The 25,663-nt window shown below is 38.9% G+C and overlaps 1 protein-coding gene across 2 annotated transcripts; it reads right to left on the bottom strand.

The window, feature by feature from the left end:
- Window positions 1–1,296: 1,296 nt before the first annotated feature.
- On the bottom strand, window positions 1,297–25,578 carry SQLE (squalene epoxidase). 2 transcript variants are annotated; one of them, XM_077847188.1, is made up of 12 exons: window positions 25,441–25,578; window positions 24,754–25,214; window positions 20,625–20,874; window positions 14,250–14,430; window positions 13,198–13,294; window positions 11,794–11,907; window positions 11,533–11,704; window positions 8,747–8,842; window positions 4,660–4,802; window positions 4,140–4,236; window positions 2,621–2,708; window positions 1,297–1,811 (listed from the first exon to the last, which is right to left on the bottom strand). In XM_077847188.1, exons 2-12 carry the CDS (start codon window positions 25,042–25,044, stop codon window positions 1,619–1,621), a joined length of 1,722 nt encoding a protein of 573 aa, XP_077703314.1. In that variant the 5' UTR covers window positions 25,045–25,214; window positions 25,441–25,578; the 3' UTR covers window positions 1,297–1,618. The 2 variants fall into 2 exon arrangements, with proteins under 2 accessions (XP_077703314.1, XP_077703313.1); XM_077847187.1 differs by having other exon boundaries at window positions 25,384–25,544.
- Between the last annotated feature and the right edge of the window lie 85 nt (window positions 25,579–25,663).

Raw genomic sequence — 25,663 nt, 5'->3', positions numbered from 1 at the left:
CCCAAAGTTGTCCTTCTGCGTTTGATTACAAAGTTGTATATTCATCCGTATATTCATCCTGTAAAAAAGAAAAGTTCTCTGGAAGGTAAGAGGTGAATCGGAAAGGTCCCGTGGGTGCACCCCCCAGAGGCTGGCAGGCACGTGGCAATAGCTGGACCAGTAGCAAACAGAGACCACGCAGTCCATGGACCACGCGTGGAAGTTTCTTGGTGACTGAGGCTCACTGTGCTCGTCCGGTCACAGAGACCCCGGGGCATTCCCAGCATCCTTCTTCATTCCGACTTCAGCTGCTCCTTCCATCCTTTCCTCCCTCCCTCAGCAACCTGAGCCCCACCCCAGCAGCCTGGCCTAGTCAAGGCCGAGCACAGAATTTTAAAAGCGAATCGCTGCCCAACACGAGTTCAGAAGCATTGCCCACGAGAAGGCCAGCATGGCATGAAAACTTAGCCAGTCGGTCCCTGGCTATCCTCCAGCCACATCTCAAAATGATCTTGCTATTCTCCACTTGTAATCAGTAACTGCATGAAGTGAGATCTTTGGCTGTGGAAGTGGCCCCCAAAGAAAGCCAGCTGCTAAAAAGGCCAAATCTAAGAAAGTGAGATTTTAACCAGAAAAGTGTGGGATACCCTAGAGGGGACTTTCACAGAACCAAACAAATGCGTCTACCATGTGCTGCTAAAAGGAGGCAAATGATGTAGGTGACTGATGCCACGAGTGATTTGGCCACTGACCAGTCGTCAATGGAGAGACCTTACAAGGTGATAAAGAGAAATTTTTGAGTCCTTTGGCCCTTATCATTATAACCTGAAGAAGTTACTTAACATTCCAGGGTATGTTTTATTGCTCTTTCAGGGGGAGCACCTTTAGTGGTACCTGGGGATTTACTGAAATTCCTTGATACCTTTCTGATGTCCATAATCTCTTCAAATGTACTAAAACCCAGTGAATTCTGATTTCTAAGCATTAGGCCAGATATTACGAGTGCAAATTTGTTCATACACTGTTTCTTGAAGTAAGCCTAGCCTGGCTAATTCATATTCTAGAGTAGAACTTACAAAGCCCTGATTGCGTTCCTGTAGGAAAGGGGTATATTCAAAGAACCCAGAAGAGAATTTTATCAAGTTGCCTCGGTGGATACATGAGGAAAATAAAGTCCAGAGATTTTTAAGGGAACTTCCCCAACACATTATTTCACAGAACAGGCTTCCCTCCGCATTTTCCACCCTCTGCTTTGGTTTTCCTTCCCAGGATCATGAAACTTTCATCAAGTCCGCGAAAGACAAAAAGACATGAGAGTTCATTCTTCACTTTATTTGTAAGTCCCACAATGACTCCTCCCAGCTACTAAATTCAAAAGAAAAACTGCAATTCCTCAGTGTTAGCACTAATCTAGGATAACAATCATTTAAGTGTCTATTTTACCCTTCATTTTAAATTGCAAAGTATGTATTTACATGTTTATATACAAAAAACTTCAAAAACAAATTAACCCCAATCTTGGTCCGAGAGTTTCCACTTTAGAAGTGGGATAGTTCTATGCTATGTACATCCTCTTCCAAAAGTCTCTTAGGACTTGGCGAGTTCCAAATATTCATTTGCAAATGGTTCCCCTGTAAGCTTAATTGACCAGGTACTTAATTTCCGAGTAAATCAGAGGAAAGATTACAGAACATGCTTTGTACAATACAGCACCACTACTGAAAATGGCTCGGGGTTTTGTAATCCAAGGTTCCGATTTAAAGCAGAAATACGTGGCATAGAGGGCCACAGCAAAGAAGTGTCCGATTAAAATGAGAGGGTTAGGAGACAGGCTGTAATAGAAAAAAAAAAAAAAACATGTATTAGTAAGACCCAGCAATTAAAATGTACTTATAGAAAAAAAAAATAAAAATAAAAATAAAATGTACTCATAGAAAGGTTCTAATTATGTCCCATCTATAAAGCTAAACACATATTCTACATTCTAGAGGAAAGGACTCTGGAAGCTTGTGTTACCTGCGCTCTGATTCTGATAGCAGGGACAAGTAAATGTTCTTAGACAACAAAAAGCCCTTAGAACTCTTCTTAGCCTGGTCGACATAAACTGCACGTATGGAGCTGTATTCTTTCACTAATCTTGACATCTTGGTCAGAAGGACCTGGATGGCCTAATCTGTGGGAGTATTAGGTTTTTCAAAATGTAACAGAATTGACATTCAGATTATAGGTAATTATGAACAGACCTGACTTAGAGAAATTTACTGCGCAGACTTTTCAAGAATAATTCTACAAATGTCTGCACTGTCAAAACCACGAGTGAGTTTCACAAGTCCCTGCACCCTAATTGAAGTACATTTTAAATACAAATTCCTTGACAATTCATGGCCCCCACGGATCAGATCATGTGGTTAAACCCACCAGCAAAAAACCAGCTCCTATTTTAATCAGGACTGTTCTCCCAGAAGTAAAACACAGGGCTAAATGTTGCGCTTTTCATTTCTCTGAGCTACCTTCTGATTGGGAGTCTAATGGATAGAAAAGTGACAAAATGTAGAAGGGAGGAAAGACTTGCAGTAAATTATAAACAGAGCGTTCCAAAGAAAATCAGATCTGGTTCCTCTGTGTCATTAAAGCAACTTACACAGAAAGCAGCCCAACAGGACCAGCAACACATTCGCCACCAAGTTTGAAATAAAGAAAACAGGCTTTTCTTAGTTGATGTAGGGAATCTAAAATAAAATTTGGAAGAAAGTTGTTTAAAAAGTTGTTTAAAAGTTATTTCCTTGACTGTTGTAAATTCATTAAGTGATGCAAATATTTTGTGAATTCTTTTTGTCATAAGAACACAATTCTAGAAACCAAATTCCCAGTCTCTAAGATATTCAACCTACATCTCTGAGCAGTAAATTATCAAGTAAAAAGAAGAGCTGTCAACATTAACAATGCCTTAGATCTGTATGGGTTTTCAGAGTGACTCATTAAACCCTCACAACATAGTATTATCACCTAACAATTTTTTTAGTTGGAATAAATGTTCTTTTCAGGTATACCTAGATTTTTCTTTAGAACAGATTTTTAAAAGGATGTAATAGGTAAACTTACTCCAATAAACTTCCTCTAGTCTTTCATAACATTCTTGTACGTTGTACAAGTTGTACGCTGGCAGATTGAAATTTGAAACGTAAGAAAATCAAGAGTTTAAGAAAAGCTTAAAAAGAAAGACTTAGAAAAACTCAAAACTTGGTTCTTGTCTTTTTATTTACCCATCCACCCATGGCAATTAGCAAGAGAGGTTTGACTGGCAAATCACAATGAGTTGGGTTTTTTTTTTCTTTTAGCAAGAATAATGCATACAGAAGGTATTTGTACTATATTATCTTTTGTACTGAAGCCACCAAAGCATAGACCACTAGGACCCTGGCCAGTTCACAGAAGTAGCTTTGTTATAAATATCTGAAATAACAGGACTGGAGTTACATTTATTCCCGAAAACCTAAACGTCCAGTCTCATTAACTAATCTCTACATTGCTGGGGTTGGGAGGTGGCACGATCGCCTCTTCCTTCATTTCTAATACTGCTTTTGCTAAGTCATATTTTCCTTAATATACAGACTGACCATCATCACTTTACAATATGGAAACAAAAACAAAAGCATGGGAACATTTCAGGTGAGTAAAAGGTAGATGCATTCTGCTACTTGTGTATTTTAATAGGAGATAAAATCTAAACCTGTTCTGCAGCTTATACTCATTTTATAAAATACTACTTTGAACAGAAATTGAAACTAGTGTTCAGGAAGAGAAAGATTAACAACTATATTACATTTTAATTCATGGCCAGAAAGATCCTCCATCACAACTTTGTGGATTTGTGGATATGCATGAGCTGATTTGCACCAGAGGAATTAATAAAGATACATCATTGAAGAAGTGCTAGGAAGGTTTTCTAATGCTTCCGCACAAAGTGGTGAATATATGATGATTAGAGGCTGAAAGTCTTGCTCAAGGAGGGAGTTACAAAGGGCCACCACTTGGGAGTTAGCAGACTCGAGAAACATTTCTATTTCTGGCCTAATCACTAACTTGTTTATAATTAAGTTCCCTTCCTGGGCTTAAAATCTGCAGTTTGGTAGTTTTCATTAAAAAATATCTATACTTACCATCCTTGGCAGAAAATAATTCATAAAGAGCCTGAGCAAGGATATTCACAACAAAGGAATGAGATGTTTTTCTCTCCCAATAGAATGATTTTTTGGCCTAAAAAGGAATAAGATCACTTATTACATGGTTGGGGGGAAAGCATAAATTAATGTTTATAATCCCCTCAAACTGATGTTTATCCTGAGCACCATCTATAAACAATTATGCCTTATGTTTATCATTCACATATACACACAAAAGATCTCCAGAGGAATGAGTTCCATGACTCTGAAGCTAAATATACTATCATTATAAGCAAAGCAGTCCATGCAACCCAACGTTACATGATATTCAAACAGAAATTTAGAAATGCTGTAAGATTCATGGGTTGCACAGGTCCACAGGTTCTTTACACCTGAACAAGACTGCCTAAGAACCAGGTTCCTAAGTACAGATCTCCCCCCAGAAGTCCCCATTCCTCTTAGATTCAGAAAGAGATCCACTGAGACATTTTTGACAAAGAATAATTTATTATCTTACCTGGAAAACAGCTGCATCGTCATAAAGGTCAGGGATACTCTTTAGCAATTTTCTCCATAGTTTTAGATCTTTAAAAACAACAGTCATTCCTCCTCCGGTAAGAGGATGCCTCATATTATAAGCATCTCCCAAAAGAAGAACACCTGTAATGAAAGAGAGAATTTAGATTATGACATCATCTTGGATGCATCGCTTAAGACAAAAAAATTCTGTAAATTTATACACATTATGAATGTGAACTAGAAAATAACGTGAAAATACAAGGGAGCAAATCATGACGACAATCTGTTGAGACAAAAATTCAATTAATATTTATTAATGACTATGTCCCAGATACTGGGGATCGGTAAGAACAAGAACAGGGTCCCTGCCCTCATGAAAGTCACATGTGAATCTAAGTTTAAATCAAACAATGCCAAAATATTTATAAGGCCTCTTTCACGAAAAAAAAAAAATTGGGGGCATAAAAAGCAAGTCTCCCACAAGAGAAAAAATGAAGAGGTCAGCAATATTTGCTTCCTAAGATTCCCAGGCCACTGTCAGCGTGGTTAATGACCCAACACTTACAGGGACATTTCAGCAAAGCATTTATTTAATTTAATCGGAAAGGGAAATAGAGAACCATAATAATAACGTCAAGGTGGCAAAATTATGGATAATTTTCTGCAATGTCCCAATATACTATATTTGTAACTAATTATACAATACATATAATAAATATTGTAAAAAGGAAGCTTCTAAATATTAATTCAAATTTTTTATGTATTACTCTAATATTTTCATTTAAAAAACACAAACTACAAATAGCTTTTTTTCCTCCTTCTCCACAGAACATTTCTAATCCCACCAATTATTGTTGGCATGTTGTTTATATCAATTTGGCATTGGCTTCTTTATTCTGCTCTGTGTTCATTTATTTATATGATTAGTAGTTTATTACACATGTTTTTCCATAGCAAATTCAATCTGCTTATGTGCAGGAACAACAGTATACCGACAGCTCCCATTCAGACCTCTCTTTGGAGTTCCACACCCACATTTCCGGTGGTATTTATACATATCTACGCAATGCCTTACCGGCACTTCATACCCAGCATGTCCAAAAGTGAACTCCTCACCTCTTCCTACACACCTCCCTAAACTTACATTCCTTTTCCTATATTTCCAATATTAGCAAATAGCTGGCAAAATTACCTAACCCTGAAACCTGAAACCCATCAAGAGAACTCACTCTCCCTTACTACAATAGCCAATGAGTTACCAAGTTGCATGCATCCCACATCCTATAGAGCACACGATTCCATTCCTTCCATTTCCATTGCCACAACCTGAGTTTGAACCTTATATCACCATTTCATGGAACAATTCATAGCCTTAATATAAGCTTTAGCCTGACCCGTCCTCCAAACCATCTTCTACAACATATCAGAATAAGATCTCTAAAATAAAAATCTAGTCATGCCACTACCTTATTTAAAACTTTTCAATGAACTATTATAAACTAATAAATGAGGTCAGCAAGGTTTCACGATACAAGATAAATATACAAAAATCAACTGTACTTCTATAATTAGCAATAAAGATTCTTACAATGAAATTAAGAAAAGTCTATTTACAATAGCATGAAAAGGAATAAGATACTTGGAAGTAAGTTTAACAAAGGGATGTAAAATACTCTGAAACTACAAAATATTGTTGAAAAAAATACATTTTCTTACTACATTTACAGTAAAATTAATTTGACAAGAATTCCAATACACTTAAATGGGGAAAGAACTGTCATTTCAACAAATGGTACTGGGACAACTGGATATCCATATACAAATGAAGTTGAACCCCTTCTTCACATCATACACAAAATATGACTCAAAATGGATCAAATACCTTAATGCAATGGCTAAAACTATAAAGCTCTTAGAAGGAAATACAGGAGTAAATTTTTGTGACATTGGATTGGGCAAAGACTTTTGACCTCAAAAGCAGAACTGACCAAAAAAACCCAAACAGATAAACTGGACTTCATGAAAATTAAAAACTTCAGTGGACATCTTCAAGGAAGTGAAAAGACAATCCCATGGAATGAGAGAAGTTTTTGCAGATCATTTATCTGATAAGGGGTTTATGTCTAGAATATATAAAGAACTCTTAGAACTCAACAATAAAAGTTTTTTTTTAATTTGACCAATTAAAAAATGTACAATCTGAATGGACATTTCTCCAAAGAAGAAATACAAATGTCCAATATGCACATGAATAGATTTTCAGCATTATTATCCATCAGAGAAATACAAATCAAAATCACAATGAAATGTCACTTTACACCTGCTAGAATGGGTATGGGCAAAAAGACACATAATAACAAATGTTGGTATAAATAAATAAATAAATAAAGTTGGTGAGGATGTGGAGAAATTGGAACCCTCATACATTGTTAATGAGAAGGTAAAATGGGGCAGCCCCTTTGGAAATTGGTTTGACAGTTCTTCAAAGAGTTAAACAGTTAAACCCAAAAAAAAGTGAGTATTAAGTCCACACAAAAACTCATACACAGATGTTCACAGCAGCATTGTTCATAATAACAAAAAGTGGAAACAAACCAAATATCTATTAATTGATGAATTAGGATAGTTAAAATGTAGTATTTCCACACATGGAATACTACTTGGTCACAAAAACAAATGAAGGACATTCTACAACATGGATGAACCTCAAAGAAGCCAATTACAAAGGATCCCCTGATTGCATTCATAGGAAATGTCCAGGATAGGCAAATCTATACATACAAAAAGCAAATTAGTGGATGCCTGGGGCTAGGAGTTGGGAGAAAATGAGCGGTGATTGCTGACGGGTACAGGGTTTCTTTTTGGGGTGATATAAAGGTTCTAAAATTGACTGTGGTGATGGTTGCATGTATCTATGAATATACTAAAAACTATGGGATCCCTGGGTGGCACAGAGGTTGAGCCATCTGCCTTCAGCTCAGGGTGTGATCTTGGAGACCCGGGATCAAGTCCCACATCGGGCTCCCCGCATGGAGCCTGCTTCTCCCTCTCCCTCTGCCTCTCTTTCTGTGTCTCTCATGAATAAATAAATAAAATCTTTTAATAAATAAATAAATAAAAATAAAAACTAATGACCTGTAAACTTTAATGGGTGAGCTATATGATTTGTGAATTACATCTCAATAAAGCCATCATATTAAAAAAAAAAAAAACTTTTCAATGACTTTCCACTGCTTACAAGATTAAAACTAAGCTTTAAATAAATACGTTACCTTTCTACTACCCCTCTGACACCTATCCTGTGCTCCAGCCTTAGGAAACTACTGGACTTCTCTGAAAACGCCACCATCTCTCAGCCATCCTGGCCTTTGCAGATATTATTCTTTCTACCTAGAAGTCCCTCATTTCACTCCACCTAATGAACTCCCACTAATCCCTCATGTCCCAACTCCAGTTTTATTTCCTGAGACATGTCTTCCCCAGTCACCCCACAGTTCACAAGCTCCCCTCCCTGCCGTGTATACTGTCCTTCACAGTGAATCTCGTGGTACCATGAGTGGGCTTTTACTACAGCATTTATCAACACTGTTCTGAAATTACCAGTTTATACCCCTCAACTAGAAAATTGCCTTCTCTAGGGGCACCTGGGTGGCTCAGCCACTTAAGCATCTGTCTTTTGCTCAGGTCATGATCTCGGGGTCCTGGGATACAGCCCAGTATCGGGCTCCCTGCTCAGCGGGGAGTCTACTTCTCCCTCTCTCTTTGCCCCTCCTCTCCGCTTGTGTTCTCTCTCAAATAAATAAAATCTTTTGAAAAAAAAAAAAAGGAAAATTGCCTTCCATATATTTAGGACTACACTTAACTGTTATAGCCCCAATAACAAGTCTAATGACATACACAGTCAATATTAAATAACAAAGACATCATAAAACTAATTTTGGTGTTAGTAATGTGTTCATACACAGTAACCAATTCTCTGTCCCACATATGATTCCCAGTAGCATACATTCTATCACGTTACATTTGGAATATTAAAGTTGAATACGTAGGACACCCTTTACAAAATCACCCCAATAAAATAATACCTCGTTTGTTCACTGGTGAAGAAGGAAGAAAGCTTGCTGGCATAGATCTCAAACGAGAATTCTGAATGGCTTCCAGGAACGGTTCTTTGAGGTGATCTGCAATAAATCCCACCCCACCAAATAAATGGTTTATAAACTTTCAATTTCTAATTGTCATATGTTCTTATCAAGTATAAAATACCTTCTATTATATGTTACATATAATAATATATGTCCTATACATATTACATATGCCTTGTGATAAATCAAGAACTAATTATTTTATTACTACAATTGTTCATTAAGAACCTAGTTATTCATGCTAAGGAATCTGAGAAAAATTTAATGTAAATAGATACACAGACAGCTGGATGAACAAAAAAGCTAAGAAGAGTGAAGCAAATCCAGAGGAGATGAGATCATATTTAACACTTAATTTACCTTCACCACCATATTCTGGGAATAATAGATATACTAGCAGTCCACAAACAGCAGGTGGATACGTATGGCAGAAAAAATGTAAGTTGTAGAGAGCTCTACCTTTCTGAGATTCAGTTTCTTCATCTATAATATGAAATGCTGGGAAGAGTTCATCTCTGAGATACTCCCTAGTTTTAAAGTTCTTTGCTTCTAAGTCATATAGAAAACAAAATATGGGACCCCTGGGTGGTTAAGCGGTTGAGTGTCTGCCTTTGGCTCAGGGCCTGATCCCGGGATCTGGGATCGAGTCCCATATTGGGCTCCCTGTGAGGAGCCTCCTTCTCTGCCTCTATCTCTGTGTCTCTCATGAATAAATAAATCTTAAAAAAAAAAGAAAAAGAAAGAAAGAAAGAAAAAGAAATGTCTTTTTATACAGTTCCCAATGTAATCTGGGAATACAGGAACAGAATGCCTAAGCTGAAATTATTCCATTCCTACAAGGAGAATTTCAATAACCTAAAAAGATTAATATAAACCTATAAATGGTTTCCCACCATGATCTCAGAGCAGTCTGTTCTAAACCTCTAGATTAGGAAAAGCAATCTACAACAAAAGAAAAAAACGCTAAAAATATATTATTTTTCTTAAATGTGAATAAGTCATTTTTCCTCTGAAAGCGTCAAAAATGGCTGAAGTGCAAAAGATTTGAAATGTTGAAAATGTCATTATTAAAAATCTAAGTTTGGGGCATCTGGGTGGCTCAGTCAGTTAAGCATCCAACTCTTGGTTTTGGCTCAGGTTGTGATTTCAGGGTCATGAGATGGAGCCCCACATTAGGCTCTTCGCTCAGCACAGTCTGCTTAAGACTCCTTCTCCCTTTGCCCCTCCCCACCTTGCTCGCACATTCTCTCTCAATCTCTAAATAAATATATAAAATCTTTAAAAAAAAGAAATCTAAGTTTGTCCATGTATACCTTCATACTTCTTAATATTCTGTTATTAAACAGAGTATGTTCACTTAGATTAAAAAAAACTTCTTGAAAAAGAAACAATTTTTAAACAAAATATACTCCTACCAAAGACAGTTTCCTATTACTACAATCACATCATAACTGGCAAGCAGGGTTCCCCCTCAATTTTATCAATATGCTTAATATTTTAATTAATATCTTAAATTTTTACTTTAACTTACATCTTCCCGTTCTCAAAAAAGAAAATGCCAGAAAGTAATTTTTAGGAGTGTTTTTACAAATATGTCTGAAATCTCACGAAGACTTTCTGTATTCAATTCCAAACTAAAACTGATCTTGAAGATCGCTCACGGTGCCCGACATGCCTGGCCTCGACCTTGACTCCACCACTGGCTAAGAGTTTATCCTTAGAGGGTCTTCCTGACTCCTAGTTTGCTCATCAATAAAACTGGGATAATGATAAACCCTACCTCAGAGGGTGACTGTGTAGATAAATGAAATTATGTTTGGAAGGTTCCTTACAGTAGATATTCAATCAATGGTAGCTACAGTTTCTCCAAAAAGCAAGCGCAAAAGTAATGAAGTAGGAGAGACAGTTCAAGGATTCAGAGACCTTCCACTATCCAGACTACCTTTAAAAAGTGCCATCTTTCCCAACACTAATAATTATTCTGAAAACAATGATTTAAATTAATATATAAAATTCTATTGAAACTATTTTCTTAACAAAACAAAACTCTTTACTTTGCTTCATTTTGCATCATTTCTATTGGTATGCCTTTAAACCCATGGATCTCTTCTTATTCAATGTCTAATCTGTCATTGATCCCACTGGTACATTTCTCAACTTAAGCACTGTGATTTTCATTTCGAAAAGCTCAATTTGAATCTTTTTAAAAAAGTGGTGTGATACGGTATTTTTAATATCTTCTCCGTCCCTAACTTTTAAGAAATATGGAATACAATTACAATATCTGTTTTAATGTCCTTCTCTACTAATTCTGGCATCAATGCCATTCCAGATTGGTTTTAATAGATTAATTGATTTTTCTCCTCATCAAAAATAGTGTTTGTCTAGTAACTTTTTTAGATTCATTGCAAAACATTGTGAATTCTACCTTGTTGAGTGCCGAATATTTCCATATTCCTGTAAATATAATTGAGTTTTGTTCTGAGTCACAATTTAAAAACTAAAAAAAGAAAGAAACTATTTTCTTTTAATTTGGAGATTTCTGTATGTGGTAGTTAAACAGCTCAGCTCCAGAACACCTGACCGATGGGGTGCACTTTTTACCTGCCTTTCTTCTCTCTGACCTAGTTTAGACCCAGCTTTTGTGAGAACTGGAGATGGACAGCCTTTTGTGATGTTTGCTTTCAGACTGCAGATTACAGTGTGCATGAAATCCTATTTCTTACCAGGTAATTGTGGGTAAATTTTTTCAGCCATGTATTCTCTTAAGTTCCTGGGCATTTCTCCTCGGATGTCAACAAGTACTCGAGTTTCATTAGATGAAATCTGATAGATGAGAACTGGACTCGGATTAGTCAAAATAAGTTCAGCATGATTTGCCTTAAACTGTGGTGCATTCTAGAAGAAAACGAAATAAAACAAAATATTTTAATAATTTTCAAATTTCAAGTTGCTGTCATTTTTCTACCATTACATTTCTCTAGTACCTTCATGAGAAAGCCAACAAAATGAGACGAAACCGAAACTTTATTGGAGATCAGGTTTTTCCTGAACTTGGAAAAAAGTCCATCTGCAACAACAGTCAATGGAGCATGGAGTTCCTACAACAAAGATAAACAACACTCAGCTAAACAGCCAGAAATAAACAGTAAAAGGACCATTCTTTTAAAATGTGCATTCTTGGGGATCCCTGGGTGGCTCAGTGGTTTAGCGCCTGCCTTTGGCCCAGGGCGTGATCCTGGAGTCCTGGGATCGAGTCTCGCATCAGGCTTCCTGCATGGAGCCTGCTTCTCCCTCTGCCTGTGTGTGTGTATGTCTGTCTCTCTCTCTCTCTCTCTCTCATGAATAAATAAATAAAATCTTTAAAAATAAAATAAATAAATAAATAAATAAATAAATAAATAAATAGTGCGTTCTTGGAAAATATTTACGTATTTTATTGGACATTACAGAAGATAACACTAAAGAAGAAGCTGCTACTGGCCTCAGGTTAATGAATGACCACTCTCTAGAGATGGACTGTCTGCTTTGGAAGCACTATCATCCAAACCATCTGGGATTAATGATGAACAACTACAAAGCAAGTGTGGACCACAGAACACTGAATCTCATCACAAAGTCCAAGGACGACTCCACTGTTTATCCTAGAATCTTCTAACTTTACATGGTGTTTTCACTCAGTGGCTAGGGTTTAAAAGAAATTTTGTATGAATGGATATACGCGTCCATATTACCCTGCAGTCACCCCCATCAGAGTTTCTAGGTGGTGACCCTAGGGATCAGCCCAGGAGAACCAACAGATTAGCCTTTCACTTTCTCTACTCTTACTAAACCAACGTGAGCATGTACTAGCAACTATTTTACTCTATTTCTGCGGGGATTCTTACTTCCTCCTTTCAGATTAAAACAATTATTTATTTTATCCTAATCATTTCATTCATGTTGAACCCTTCCTTTTTTCACCTTCCAGGTCCCCTCTGCTTCTCTGCAAGTGTATATTTCTCCTTTCAATCTTTAACACTGCTGATCTAGGGGCACCTTGGTGGCTCAGTGGTTGAGCATCTGCCTTTGGCTCAGGTCATGATCCCAGAGTCCTGGGATCGAGTTCAGCATCAGGCTCCCCATATGGAGCCTGCTTCTCCCTCTGCCTATATCTCTGCCTCCCTCTCTGTGTGTCTCTCATGAATAAATAAGTAAAATATTTTTAAAAAATACTACTGATCTAGTGGTGCATGTCTGCAACGTGTTGCCATCTGAAATCTACTCTGCTGCAGATGGCTCACTTAGAACTCAGGCTATCAGATGAATAAATTGGTGGGCCTATTTTTCAAAGGAGGAGAAAAAGAAGGAAAAACGTCTCTTAGGAAGAGCTAACATTTGCTATCTCTCACCTTGACGTCCCCGGTTTCTTTATCCCTGTATTGAACTCCCATCACAGCATCATCTTCTTCCAATAATTGTAGCACGATGCCTTCAATGAACTTTGTACTAAAAGATAAACAGAAATATAGCATGCAGTAGCACACTTGAACAATTTAAAAAGGGAATAATAAATTCCTTATTCCTTATCTCCAGTTTACCCATGTAAACCACACACACGTGTACAGACATGTACATATAGAAGGTCTGGAATGAAGTACGTGTGGTTTTCATTTCCTAACTTCTTGAAATTGAATACATATATATACTAACGTAATGATTTTTTTAAAGTAACATGAGATTTTTACCTCAATTAATTAAAAAAATACATGCAGAAAAACTTTAGGCACCACACAAATGTATACACAAATGGGAAAATACTGATTTTGGGAGTTTATCCACCAAATTATTCAGAGTACTGAATAATTACTTCTAGTCAGAAGAATCATGGGTAATTTTTACAATCTTCTATTTTTGTGTATTTTCCCATGTTTCTACCATGAACGTAGAAAGCTCAGTCCCAAGGTAAGTCCACTTACTTCTTCACTTGCTTTCTCAACACTTAAGCCTTTGTCAAAGACATGAGGGTTCTCATGTGTTAAACTTCCTCAATTATAGTGCCTAAAGACTAGGGGCAAATAGAAGTTAATAATTAAGAGAAAAGAAATCCTCTGTTCTTTTAACAGGAAATACCATAAGCACAAATCCCAACTCCCAAAACAGGCAAAGGACTTAGACTTCAGTTATAACTGCATCCTCCAAAGTCCCACAACATAAAAACAAAACTGCACAATGCATTTAGCCAAAGGAAAAAATCTCAATAGTTCTGTGTCCTTCAAACAGAAATCCTCTATATGATATTCTTGACAAAGGCACTGAAGATCTAACGTTCTTCTACCTTACTGTTTAGTACACCTACGTTCCAGCCCATACCCAAATATCAATGACAATTGACAAGACCGTATTTGTGCAAGGGCCATGTTTAAATGCGTCTTTCTAACATTATATATCCAAGTAGTCTTACTTGGGCTCTGCCATAGCTGCTTTCCGGAGACCCATGATGAATCTTCCATGATGGAAAGCTCTTCCACTCCGCACCTGACTGTTTTCCGACACAGGGTAAGGAATCTGAACCTCTGATTTGCTATCCTGATCATGGATTATGTAGCCATCTACCACCTGGGCATCAATATCTTCCACTGCATCTGCAAAACAGTTCAGTTCAAAAAAGTCAATTTTGTTGACATGCCCAGGGTTGTATGAGGCACCAGAGGACAAGCAGCCATCAAAAATGAGTCTCTGTCTTCACAATGCGATGAAACCATTTCGACAACTGGACATTAATAAAGCTATTTCAGAAATCTTTTTTTTTTTTTTTAGATTTTATTTATTCATGAGAGACAGAAAGAGAGAGAGAGGCAGAGACACAGGAAGAGGGAGAAGCAGGCTCCATGCAGGGACCCCAATTCGGGAATCGATCCCAGGACTCTGAGACCACGCTCTGGGCTGAAGGCAGCGCTAAACCGCTGAGCCACCCAGGTGCCCCTATTTCAGAATTCTTAATGTGTCTAGAAGACACCTTCTTAGCAAATCTGTAATACTCCAAAAAGGTTAATATTTATATATAAAATGTATTCATTAAATTCCATAGGAAAAGTATTAAGACCCTAGTAATAACAAGTGAAAAGCTTATGGGTGATTCATATAAAGCAACACGGAAATATTGAACATAGCAGGAAAAATGTTCAAAACCTAATTTAAAAATATCAATGAAATAAATTAAAATAGTAAGATACTGAATCTATCAAAATTGCCAGTGATATTATAATAAAACTGATAAATGCAGATTTTACTGGTCATACTATAAACTAAAAACATTTTAAGAAAGTAACTGTAGCAATAATTATCAAAAACCAAGAAGTTCCCATCCTTTGATGTAATAATCTTAGTCTTGTAAATTCATCTACTGCTCATCCTAAAGATCTAACTTATAATTTTTAATAATTTTTAAAGTTATATGAAAGAGTATGTTCAGTATAGTGTTATCTCTAATTAAGAATAACTGAAAAGAGCAGCCCAGGTGGCTCAGCAGTTTGGCGCTACCCAGGATCCTGGAGACCTGGGATTGAGTCCCACGTCGGGCTCCCTGCTTCTCCCTCTGCCTATGTCTCTGCCTCTCTCTCTCTCTATCTGTGTGTCTCTCATGAATAAATGAATAGAATCTTAAAAAAAAAAAAAACTGAAAACAACTTAAATATTAATCTAAGTTAGAAAGAGTACATTATGAAGTATCAACTGAGAAGATACTATACATAGGCCTAAAATCATAGTGGTTAATATATTAAGATGAAGTACATTAGAAGAATGAAAGAAATAGATGAAAGAAAATCTTCATAAACAGTTCTGTCACACATCTAGGCTAAGATCAAAATAAATTAGTTTTCTGATATGTTTTTTAATTGCACTTAAAATCCAGGCAGGGACAACCTGGATGAATACTGTCATACATCTGACCCAGAAACAAAACTAGTTTTTTATTATGGTTCTTAAATTATTACAGTTAAAATTCAGTCGGGGAAAAGTACACAGATATCCTAAAAGCTGCCAATTGGCAGTAATATTTAATTTGGATCTCAGGAAATTGCCAATCTTTTCCAACCTAGATATTTGAAGCCCATCTGGTATTTCTATAATTCTTTGTTCAGCTGCTGAGTTTTTCTTAACCCATAACTATAATACAGAAGTACTTGAAATGTTTAAACTGGCCAATTTTAGAACACATCAGAAAATATAAAACATATAGTAGTGGCACAGCAAAATTTTCCCTTGGGTTAATTAACTATCTTAAGATAAGTATATAAAGAAGGTCTACGGGCAGCCTGGGTGGCTCAGTGGTTTAGTACCACCTTCAGCCCAGGGCGTGATCCTGGAGACCCTGGATCGAGTTCCACATCAGTTTCCCTGGATGGAGCCTGCTTCTCCCTCTGCCTGTGTCTCTGCATCTCTCTCTCTCTCTCTCTCTCTCTGTGCATGTGTGTGTATTCTCATGAATAAATAAAATCTTTTTTTTTTTAAAAAAAAGGTCTAATTTAAGATTTCTTTACATCTCTTCCTATCTCAACCTCATTGATAAAATCAAATACGGCAGACTTAGAATACTTTTACTTTCTTAAGCAGACAAGAAGACAGTATCCTACATTTCAATGAAATTCATGCTTCATGAATACTAGATGTTAATAACTTTGAAGCCAGTGACATAACTTACAGCTTTCACTATCTATTAATCATAAAGCTCCACACTTATGACATCAGACTACTGGTCAATATATCAGATAAAATGACATGGAAAGGGGATCCCTGGGTGGCTCAGTGGTTTAGCACCTGCCTTTGGCCCAGGGCCTGATCCTGGATTCCCGGGATCAAGTCCCATGTCAGGCTCCCTGCATAGAGCCTGCTTCTCCCTCTGCCTGTGTCTTTGCCTCTCTCCCTCTCTCTCTGTCTCTCATGAATAAATAAAATCTTAAAAAAAAAAAAAAGACATGGAAAACACTTCCTACATTTAAAAAAAATGCAGCATTAGTCGCTATAAGGAGGCAAGTTAAAGAAAAAACAAAACTAACAACAAAAAAAAAAACCTAAAAAACTGCCTCTGCTAAGGATGGAAAGCAACTTTAAAGTCAAACTACTAGATATTATGACTCATTCTAAAATATAGCATTTAAATTATAATGTGTTAATTTTAAGAATTCTAGATATTAAGCTTAAGCCATAGGGCAATCAATTATTAAAAACTTATATTCAGGGGGCACCTGGGTAGCCCAGTCAGTTAAGCACCCAACTCTTGATTTCAGCTCAAGTATGATCTCAGGGCCCTGAGATCAAGCCCCGCATCAGGTTTCACGCTTAGCGTGGTCTACTTGGGATTCTCTCTCTCCCTTCCCCCCTGCTCCTATACTCCCTAAATAAATAAAATATTTTTAAAAATTTAAAAATAAAAACTCATACTCAGGAAGGAGCAGTATATATTATATTAAAAATCCAGGGATCCCTGGGTGGCACAGCGGTTTGGCGCCTGCCTTTGGCCCAGAGCGCGATCCTGGAGACCCGGGATCGAATCCCACGTCGGGCTCCCGGTGCATGGAGCCTGCTTCTCCCTCTGCCTGTGTCTCTGCCTCTCTCTCTCTCTCTGTGTGTGTGACTATCATAAATAAAAAAAAAAAAAAAAAAAAATCCATACTCCAAAAAGTAACTATTCCAAGTGTTTCTATTATCCACATCTCATCATACTTCAGGGGAAATTAATAGTAAAAATGAATGCTAATAAGGACTCTTATTTTTGCTATTAAGGGTATTCATGGTATGTGGACTGGCTAAAATACTTTAGAGGCTCTCCTTACTCTTGCATAAACTACATATAAAAATCTACTAAGGCTTATTACCACAACCTTGGTGATGTCCCTTGAAATCAGATCTCTAAATGATTCTATGTATGGTCATTAGTTGGAGAGCATTTCCGGTTGCCTGATGTTCAACTCTAAGAGTAACAAAATCTTGTCTCAGGGTATTGCCCCATCTGTCTCAAGTGAACCTCTCATGTAAGGTGGTGGTTAAGAAACCTAAAAAGACGGAGATGGAACTTCCTTTCTTCATAAAATACTCTCTCCACTTCGGTCCTCAGCCCTGTGTGCTTTTGCTTTTCCTCCTCACTGACTGCTCTTCCTCGGTCCCAGCTTTCTGACTCCCACTCACCACACTCATCTCTACACATCTGAGTACCACAGGGATCAGGTCTGGACGTGGCCTGGTAATGTCTAGTCTTGTGTAAATACCATGACTCCTCTTTCTCTCATACCTAACACCTGATTCATCAGCAAGTCCAAATGACTCTTCCTTTGGAAGGTGTTTCCAGAACATAACCGCTTCCCACCTCTCTACTGCTATGATCCTGTTCTAAGCCATCAACTCTGATTCTGCAATAGCCTCTTGACATGCCCCCCTGCTTGTCTTTGCCACTTTATGATCTACTCTTTTTTCTACAGAGTAACATAATTATTTCTAAATAATATTTTTAATCACACTTCTAAAATGTGAGATGGAATAACTCCTCTTCTTAATATTCTCCAATGGCTTCCCTTTGAACATAAGCCAAAACCATATATCAGGGTATAAAATCCCATGGATTCAGCACCCCTGTGATCTAACCATTCTTTACCTATTCTCCCCTTCACTCATACTACAGTCAACACTATCCTCCTCCCCACTCCTCAAAGAATTTGTGTCTGCACAACCCTGAGATCATGACCTGAGCCGAAATAAAGAGTCACACCAATCAATTAACCAACTGAGCCACCCAGGCGCTCCCAAAATACACCTTCTTTATCCTCACACCTACGTCTCATTATTGCCCTATTTCCTAAACACTCAAGAGTGTTTTTCTGATCTCAAATGTTTTTAACCCCAGTCATTTCCCTCTGGGTTTTATCCCCATAACTCTGCTAAAACATCTTGTCACTGTCACAAGCAACCTCCAAATTGCCAAATCATTCTTCTATGTTCATCTAACCTGAGCTTCATTAGCAAACCACAGCATAGCTGTCCTTCCCTTTCTTGACATATACTCATTCCCTCCTACTAGAAACATTCTCTCTTGGATTAAATGGCACCTGCTTGATCTTTAAATATCAGTTTCCCAGGACTTGGTTTACTCTGTCTTCTCTTTTCTCCCTATGTGTTCTCTCCATCATTGTTGTGGCTTTTAACTTCAACAAATATGCTGACACCTCTGAAATGTCTAATTCCAGCCAGTCCAAACCACTCCTCTGCAATCAAGATTCATATATGCAACTTAACTTCTCCACTTGGATATCTCAACATGTCCCACAAACTATCCACAATGCCCATTCCTCTCTGGATCTTCTTATCACCAAATGATACCACCATCTACCAGCTGTTCAAACAAAACCTCAGAATGATTTTTAATACTGCCTTCTCCCATCCCGAAAAAGAAAAAAAAAAAAAATACTGCCTTCCTCCCTCGTTATCTCACACCAATCCCTTAGTAAGTCACGCCATTTCTGTCTCTTAATTTGAACATCAATCTGTCCACTTCTCTTTATATCCTCTGCCACCACACCAGCCCAAACCACCATCATCTATCACTTGGACTTAGCAATGAGTTCGTAATGGACTCTGCATTGATTCCTGCTACCCCACTGCCACAATCTCAGAGTCTATCCACCACCCTAGGTCCACATGACTTTTAAAACTACAGGGTGTGAGTCAATGGTAAATCATGAAATGAATTCCAACTTGTGAATCATGTACTTGGGTGACAAGTATTTAAAAAGTAAAATGAAATGAATTTCCGTCAAATTTATATATGTCTGTGTGTGCTGGGTCAGGATGTAAAATGTGTCTGTTATTTTGAGTAGATGTCAAAGGTCTGAAGCCATTTTATACAGGCATAAGCCAGGTCATGTCACACTCCTGCTCCACTGACTGCAAAGCCCTCCATGATGTGCTACCGCCTATCTCTCCAACTTTAACCTCAAGCCATTCTCCTTTCCTCATCACCTAACACTTCCTAGCTAGACTGCTCACCTTTTCAGCTCCTTGTATAAAACAGCAGACATTTACATAGTGCCCACTATATACCAGATGCTGTTCTGAATGCTTTCTGTATATGAATTTGTTTCATCCTCATAATAATCTATGAGGCCAGGACTCACATGAAATGCCCATTTTACAGATGAAGAAACTGGTAGACAGTAGGATGAATAACCTAGCCAAGGCTATACAGCTTTTTTAGTGCCTGGGTGGGTATTCAAACCCAGGTAATCTAGTTCCAGAATCAAGGCTCATACTTCCTATATTACCTTCCCTACCACATGAGCCAAGCAAGCTCCTTAAGAGCGACCAATGAATCAGTCTTGTTCACCAGTATATCCTCGGTACCAAGTCCAGCACCTCACACAAAGTAGACAGTGAGTAAGTATTCCCTAAATGAATAGTCAGTGCTTAAAAAACATTGGTTTAACAGATGATGCTTAAATAAAAGATTCTATACAAGGGACATAATATGTACTTCACCAATAATATGTACTTCACCTTTCTTTTTTTTTTTTTTTGTACTTCACCTTTCACTAAATTTCATGACCTCATTCTGGTTTTCCAATCTTAATTTTGACCATTTCTATTTTGTAGCCACTTCATTGTATCTCCTCATACACTAAATGCTTATTTTCTCCTTTGCTCTCATTTCCATGCAGATTTGTTGGTAAACAGTAACTTTTAGAAATGTAAATAAATTGGAATTCTCTTTTTACCAGTTATAGGATAGTCTAAAGTGAAAAGTGCTTGCTTATACTACATAACTCCTCCAAAATTAGTATGAACCTACCTTTAAGACCCAGGTCTTCAAGGACACGGTAACCACCTGGCTGCAGAAATTCTCCAACTATCCGGTCGGGCTCCTTTAAATCTCTCTCAATCACTGTCACTTTTCTTCCATCTCTGGAAAGCACGGCTGCCAAAGCAGAGCCAAGTACACCAGATCCCACAATGATAACTTCTGGGTCATTTTGAGAAGGTATTGAAGAGGCAGCTGCTCCTATTAAGGTTGTTTCTGAAATACTGGTTCCTTTTTTGTGCTATTTAAAAAAAAATGTTAATTATATATCCACATTTGCTATCCTTAAATCATGGTACTACTATATAGACACTCTGGACTTACCCATCTTAGGCAAAAGCTACATCCCAAACACTATCAAACCAAATGCACTGCTGTTTTTAAATCCAGATCATATATAAAACCAGGCATATCAAAATATTCAGTTAAATAACATTTAAAATGTATAATTAAAAATACATTTACAATGTATAATATCCCAATAAAATTAAATATATTTTCCACATATATTTAGAAAATGCAGTTAGACAGACCATACCAAGCTAAATATAAATAATGTTTACAAGGTGCTCCAAAGACTTATTATAGGGAAAATTCTATCATTAATTACTCAAGTCTTCAAATACATACCAGACACCTACCAGATGCAGATCACACACAGCTTCTATTTCAACTTCATGTTGCAAACTATTCAGCGCTTTTTACATGTTTCCATATTTATTTTTATTTTCTCCTTCTGGATTTTCATCTGAAAAACCTATCTTACCCTAAAATCACTTTTATGTAACAAAAAGACTGTCAAATACTGGCTATTAATCTATTAATTGAGAATTATTTAACTCAAGAAAATTCTGAAAGGACAAAATAACTCATTCTGTCCCTTAGGATTGGACCTGTTCACATTTAAGTCTTTAACATATAAGAACATGGGCAGCCCGGGTGGCTCAGCGCTTTAGCGCTGCCTTCAGCCCAGGGCGCGATCCTGGAGTCCCACGTCGGGCTCCCTGCATAGAGCCTGCTTCTTTCTCTGCCTGTGTCTCTGCCTCTCTCTCTCTCTCTCTCTCTCTCTCTCTGTCTCCTCTCTGTGTATTCTAATGAATAAATAAAATCTTTAAAAAAAAAAAAAACCCATATGAGAACATATTTAATTTGCGCCATTTTGACACTCTAAGAAAGCCTACTCAGACAGTTGGTTCATTTAGGAATAAACATCTAACCTATTACGAGTTGGGCTGACAATGAAAACTTTATTCATAAGAAGATGAAAAAGTCCTGTTTTGAGAGATCTATGTCCACTGAGAATAACACTGCTTGTTGGGTTTTTTAACATGAGTAATTCAGGTTTGAAATAAGTATTTGTTCTTGGTATGTGGATTGACAAATATAAAGACATTTCAGATACAGAATTTCAAGGAACAATCTTCCTTGGGGTCTCCCCACACACACACACCGCTATAATGATTAAGATAGGCCCAAATGCCATGTTGAAGGGACTTTAATAAAAGACCTCAGACAAAAAGGAAGGAAATAAAACCTAAAATCTTTTAGAACTTTGATTCTCTGTGATTTTACTCTTTCTTTAACTCTATAGGGACTTTGGTCTTCCTTTACTCTACGAGGACTGGGGGCTTGTCCATTCCATTTTTTATAATTTCTCTTAGAGAAATGATCTTTTTGTCCTTTACCAAGAGAAGACTTCCCGTAAGTATTTCTTGATGGCCAGAATAACTGACTATACTTAAAATACTGTTCTGGGAGCAAGATAAGCCCTTTTTGTCATCTTAGCCACTTATTATTAGTTCTTCTTCCTAAGTTTTCCCTGTTACACACACACAATCCTGAAAGGGGCACCTGAGTTAGTTCAGTCATCCAGAGAATGGTCAGGAGAGGCACTAATAGGAACTCAGTGCTCAATGCAGTCTATCACCTCCCTGGTATTTAGGAGTAAGCAGAAAGCCTGAGGCATTTACAAAATGGAACCAACCATTGATTGCTGGCAATCGAATTTTCCCTTCCCAAAAATGTCTCAACATCACATGATGTAATCACATTCCAGCCACCTATACTAGTGTTTGGTGTCCTAGGTACTTGAGACAACACTAAAGATTCCAAACTGAGATTAAAGATTCCCTCTCCCTACTTTGCCACTGCTCCAAGCCATACTCACCATTATTGCTGCTCAAAGCACTAGTCAAAAGATTGCTTTAAAGGTCTACATTACCTTTAGACAAATAATAGCTACTTTTTATCTGTCAGTTACAGACCACATTAAATTAATTCCTCAACTAACAGCAAGACTGGTGCCATCCTCATCTAATAGAAGAGGTAACTGATTCTTATAGAAACAAAGGTCTTGCCAAAGGTCTTACAGCCAGAAGTTGGTGGAGCAAAACTTATCAATCAAGTCCTCCCTTCTATAGGCCTTACTAATCTGTACTGTGGATACAGTAAAATAATGCAGGTCTAGAACCTTCCAGGAGTAAACTACTTTCTTAGGCCACTCACCCAAACTCCAAATCACTACCACCCCTCACTTGGCCTCCTATTGTAGTCTCTCACCTGAGAGCCCTGCTCCCATTCTCGTGGCCCTGCAATCCACTCTCCACATACCAACTGGAAATGCTCTTTTTAAAAAGTTAAAATCAGGGGAGACTGGGTGGCTCAACAGTTGAGCGCCTGCCTTTGGCTCAGGTCATGATCCTGGGGTCTTGGGACAGAGTTCTGATCATGCTCCCTGTGGGAAGCCAGCCGCTCCTTCTGCCTATGTCTCTACCTCTCTCTCTTGGTCTCTCATAAATTAATTAATTAATTAATTAATTCTTTAAAAAATAATATAAAATAGTTAAAATCAGGGGGCCTGGGTTGATTAAACGTCTGCCTTCAGTTCAGGTCATGATCCCAGGGTCCTGGGATCAAGCCCCACATCAGGCTTCCTGCTCAAGGGGGCAGGGGCCTGCTTCTCCCTCTCCCTTTGCCTCTACCCCTCCCCCCGCTTGTGTTTTCTCTCTCTCTCTCTCTCTCTCTCTCTCTCAAATAAATAAATTATTTAAAAAAGTAAAAATTAGGGCAGCCCCAGTGGCGCAGCGGTTTAGCACCACCTTCAGCCCGGGGTGTGATCCTGGAGACCCAGGATCCAGTCCCACGTCGGGCTCCCTGTGTGTAGCCTGCTTCTCCCTCTGCCTGTATCTCTGCTTCTCTCTCTATGAATAAAATAAATAAAAATAAAAATCTTAAAAAGTAAAAATTAAAATTAAGTAAATAAATAAATAAAAAGTTAAAATCAGGTATTGTTACTCCCCTGCTTAAAATCTTCTGGTGCTCTTGGGAAAAGCGAACAGGCCCTAAATATTCTGGCTTTGAAGCCAGACCTCTTCTCCCTCTCACCTACTATTGTCCTCCTCTGCTGTCTTTGCAGGAGGCATAATTTCACATGTGATTAAAGATTAGCCTCAGAATTAGGAACATGACCAAACTGTGGACCTTACTCAATTATCGACACGATTCAGGGCATTGCTACATAGATTTCCTCAATGCCCCACAGGCATCGGGAGAGGAGGGGATTTTTGCCCACGACTTTAATAAAATGAACTGCTTTTTACTCCACTAGCCTTTCGAATTGCTCCGTTACTCGCCATAGCTAGCTGTCATCTATAAGCAGTGGGCTTAACGTGCAGCCGCTTGCTTTCTCCCCAGGTACACATAAGATCCTTACCCAAGGATTTAAGTAAAACATTTTTTTCCCCAATGGCAGAAAGTGATTCCGTCTGCCTTCAAAATGAAATTCTAACATTTCCCCTTTCATAACCAAATCTATATTCATAACCAAATCAATTCCACTTAGCACTGGCTCAACCAACACTAACTGAAATGAAGCTTCTCCTTCACTCCTACCGGTGGCAAGGACGAAGCCCAGAAGAGTCAAGAGCTTGCAAAAACAGAAACAAACAAAAAAAAAAAAAAAAAAAAACATGACAATTAAATGGGGATTCCTAGCAGAGTATCTAAATTGTCGCCTATTGGCCTGGAGAGAAGAGGAAAATTCACATCTGAGCGATCGATCCCCAATCCTAATTTTAAAAGAACACGCTCTGCTCGTTTGCCCACTTAAAATTCCACCTACCCTCCTAGACGCAGGCTGCTCTTTATCCTCTGATCCCGGGGGTGACTTGGCCCAGAAGAAGCCAATGAAAGGCAAGGCCGACAGAATATCTGAGAAGAGCGCGAACTGGGAGCCGCTCCGCTGGCGCCCCAGGAGGGCCCCGCTCCGGTAGCGGCAGCGGTAGGAGAGCACCAGGCCCAGGGACAGGAACACCAGCACGCACAGCAGCAGCTCCTTGTTGGCGAAAGACACGAAGTCTCCGCATTTCTTGTAAAAGTACGTGAAAGTGGCAATGCCCAAGAAGGTCCACATGGCTCGGAGCCTCCGCCGGTGCCCCGGGGTCAAAGCGGAGATCCTCCTTTTTCTTTGTAGGGTTCTGGCGATCCGAGGTGCTCCCCAGAACGTGCCACCAAAAGCAGGAGGAGGAAGCGGCCGGGGTCCAGCAAGCACCGTCGCAGGGTAACAACCCAAATCCGCGGAATCTACGAAATCGCAGCGGGCTGGTGTAAGAGCATGTCAAGGGGCAGAGTCGTCCGGACTTACCAGGCAGTGCTGAAAAACCGCCTGCTCCCGCAGCCCCCGACCAGACCCCCGTCCTGCCGCCAATCCATGGGTCTCCTCCTGGCGGACGGGCGTCCCCGGGTCACCTACCGCCGGCGTCTCCGCGGGCGACGTGCGCTCGCCGGGCCGGAGACTGTCCTCGCTCACCTGCAGCAGGTGCCCCTCGGCAGGCGGACGCGGAGGGGAGACGTCTGGGCGCGGCCTGGCCGGGGGGGAGCGCGGAGAGACACCGCCCCGCGCCGAGGCTGGGAGCGCCCGCGCCCGCGCCCGCCCCGCAGACGCCCCGGGTCACGGCCCCCGCGCCTCCCGCTCCGCGCCTCAGTCTCCCCGCGGGGCAACGGCGGCGTCCAGGGAGCTGGCTCAGCGGGCG

The sequence above is a fragment of the Canis aureus genome, chromosome 14, assembly GCF_053574225.1.
Source record: "Canis aureus isolate CA01 chromosome 14, VMU_Caureus_v.1.0, whole genome shotgun sequence".
NCBI lineage: Eukaryota > Metazoa > Chordata > Mammalia > Carnivora > Canidae > Canis > Canis aureus.
This window is presented reverse-complemented; position numbering and strand designations above follow the sequence as displayed.

Coding starts and splice junctions, on each gene's coding strand:
- SQLE (XM_077847188.1), bottom strand. CDS start 25,044: ATGTGGACCTTCTTGGGCATTGCCACTTTCACGTACTTTTACAAGAAA. Junction 14,431..20,624: donor TGAAGACCTGGGTCTTAAAG/GTAGGTTCATAC, acceptor ACTGTTTTGCAG/ATGCAGTGGAAGATATTGAT. Junction 1,812..2,620: donor CCTGTTGGGCTGCTTTCTGT/GTAAGTTGCTTT, acceptor TTTCTATTACAG/CCTGTCTCCTAACCCTCTCA.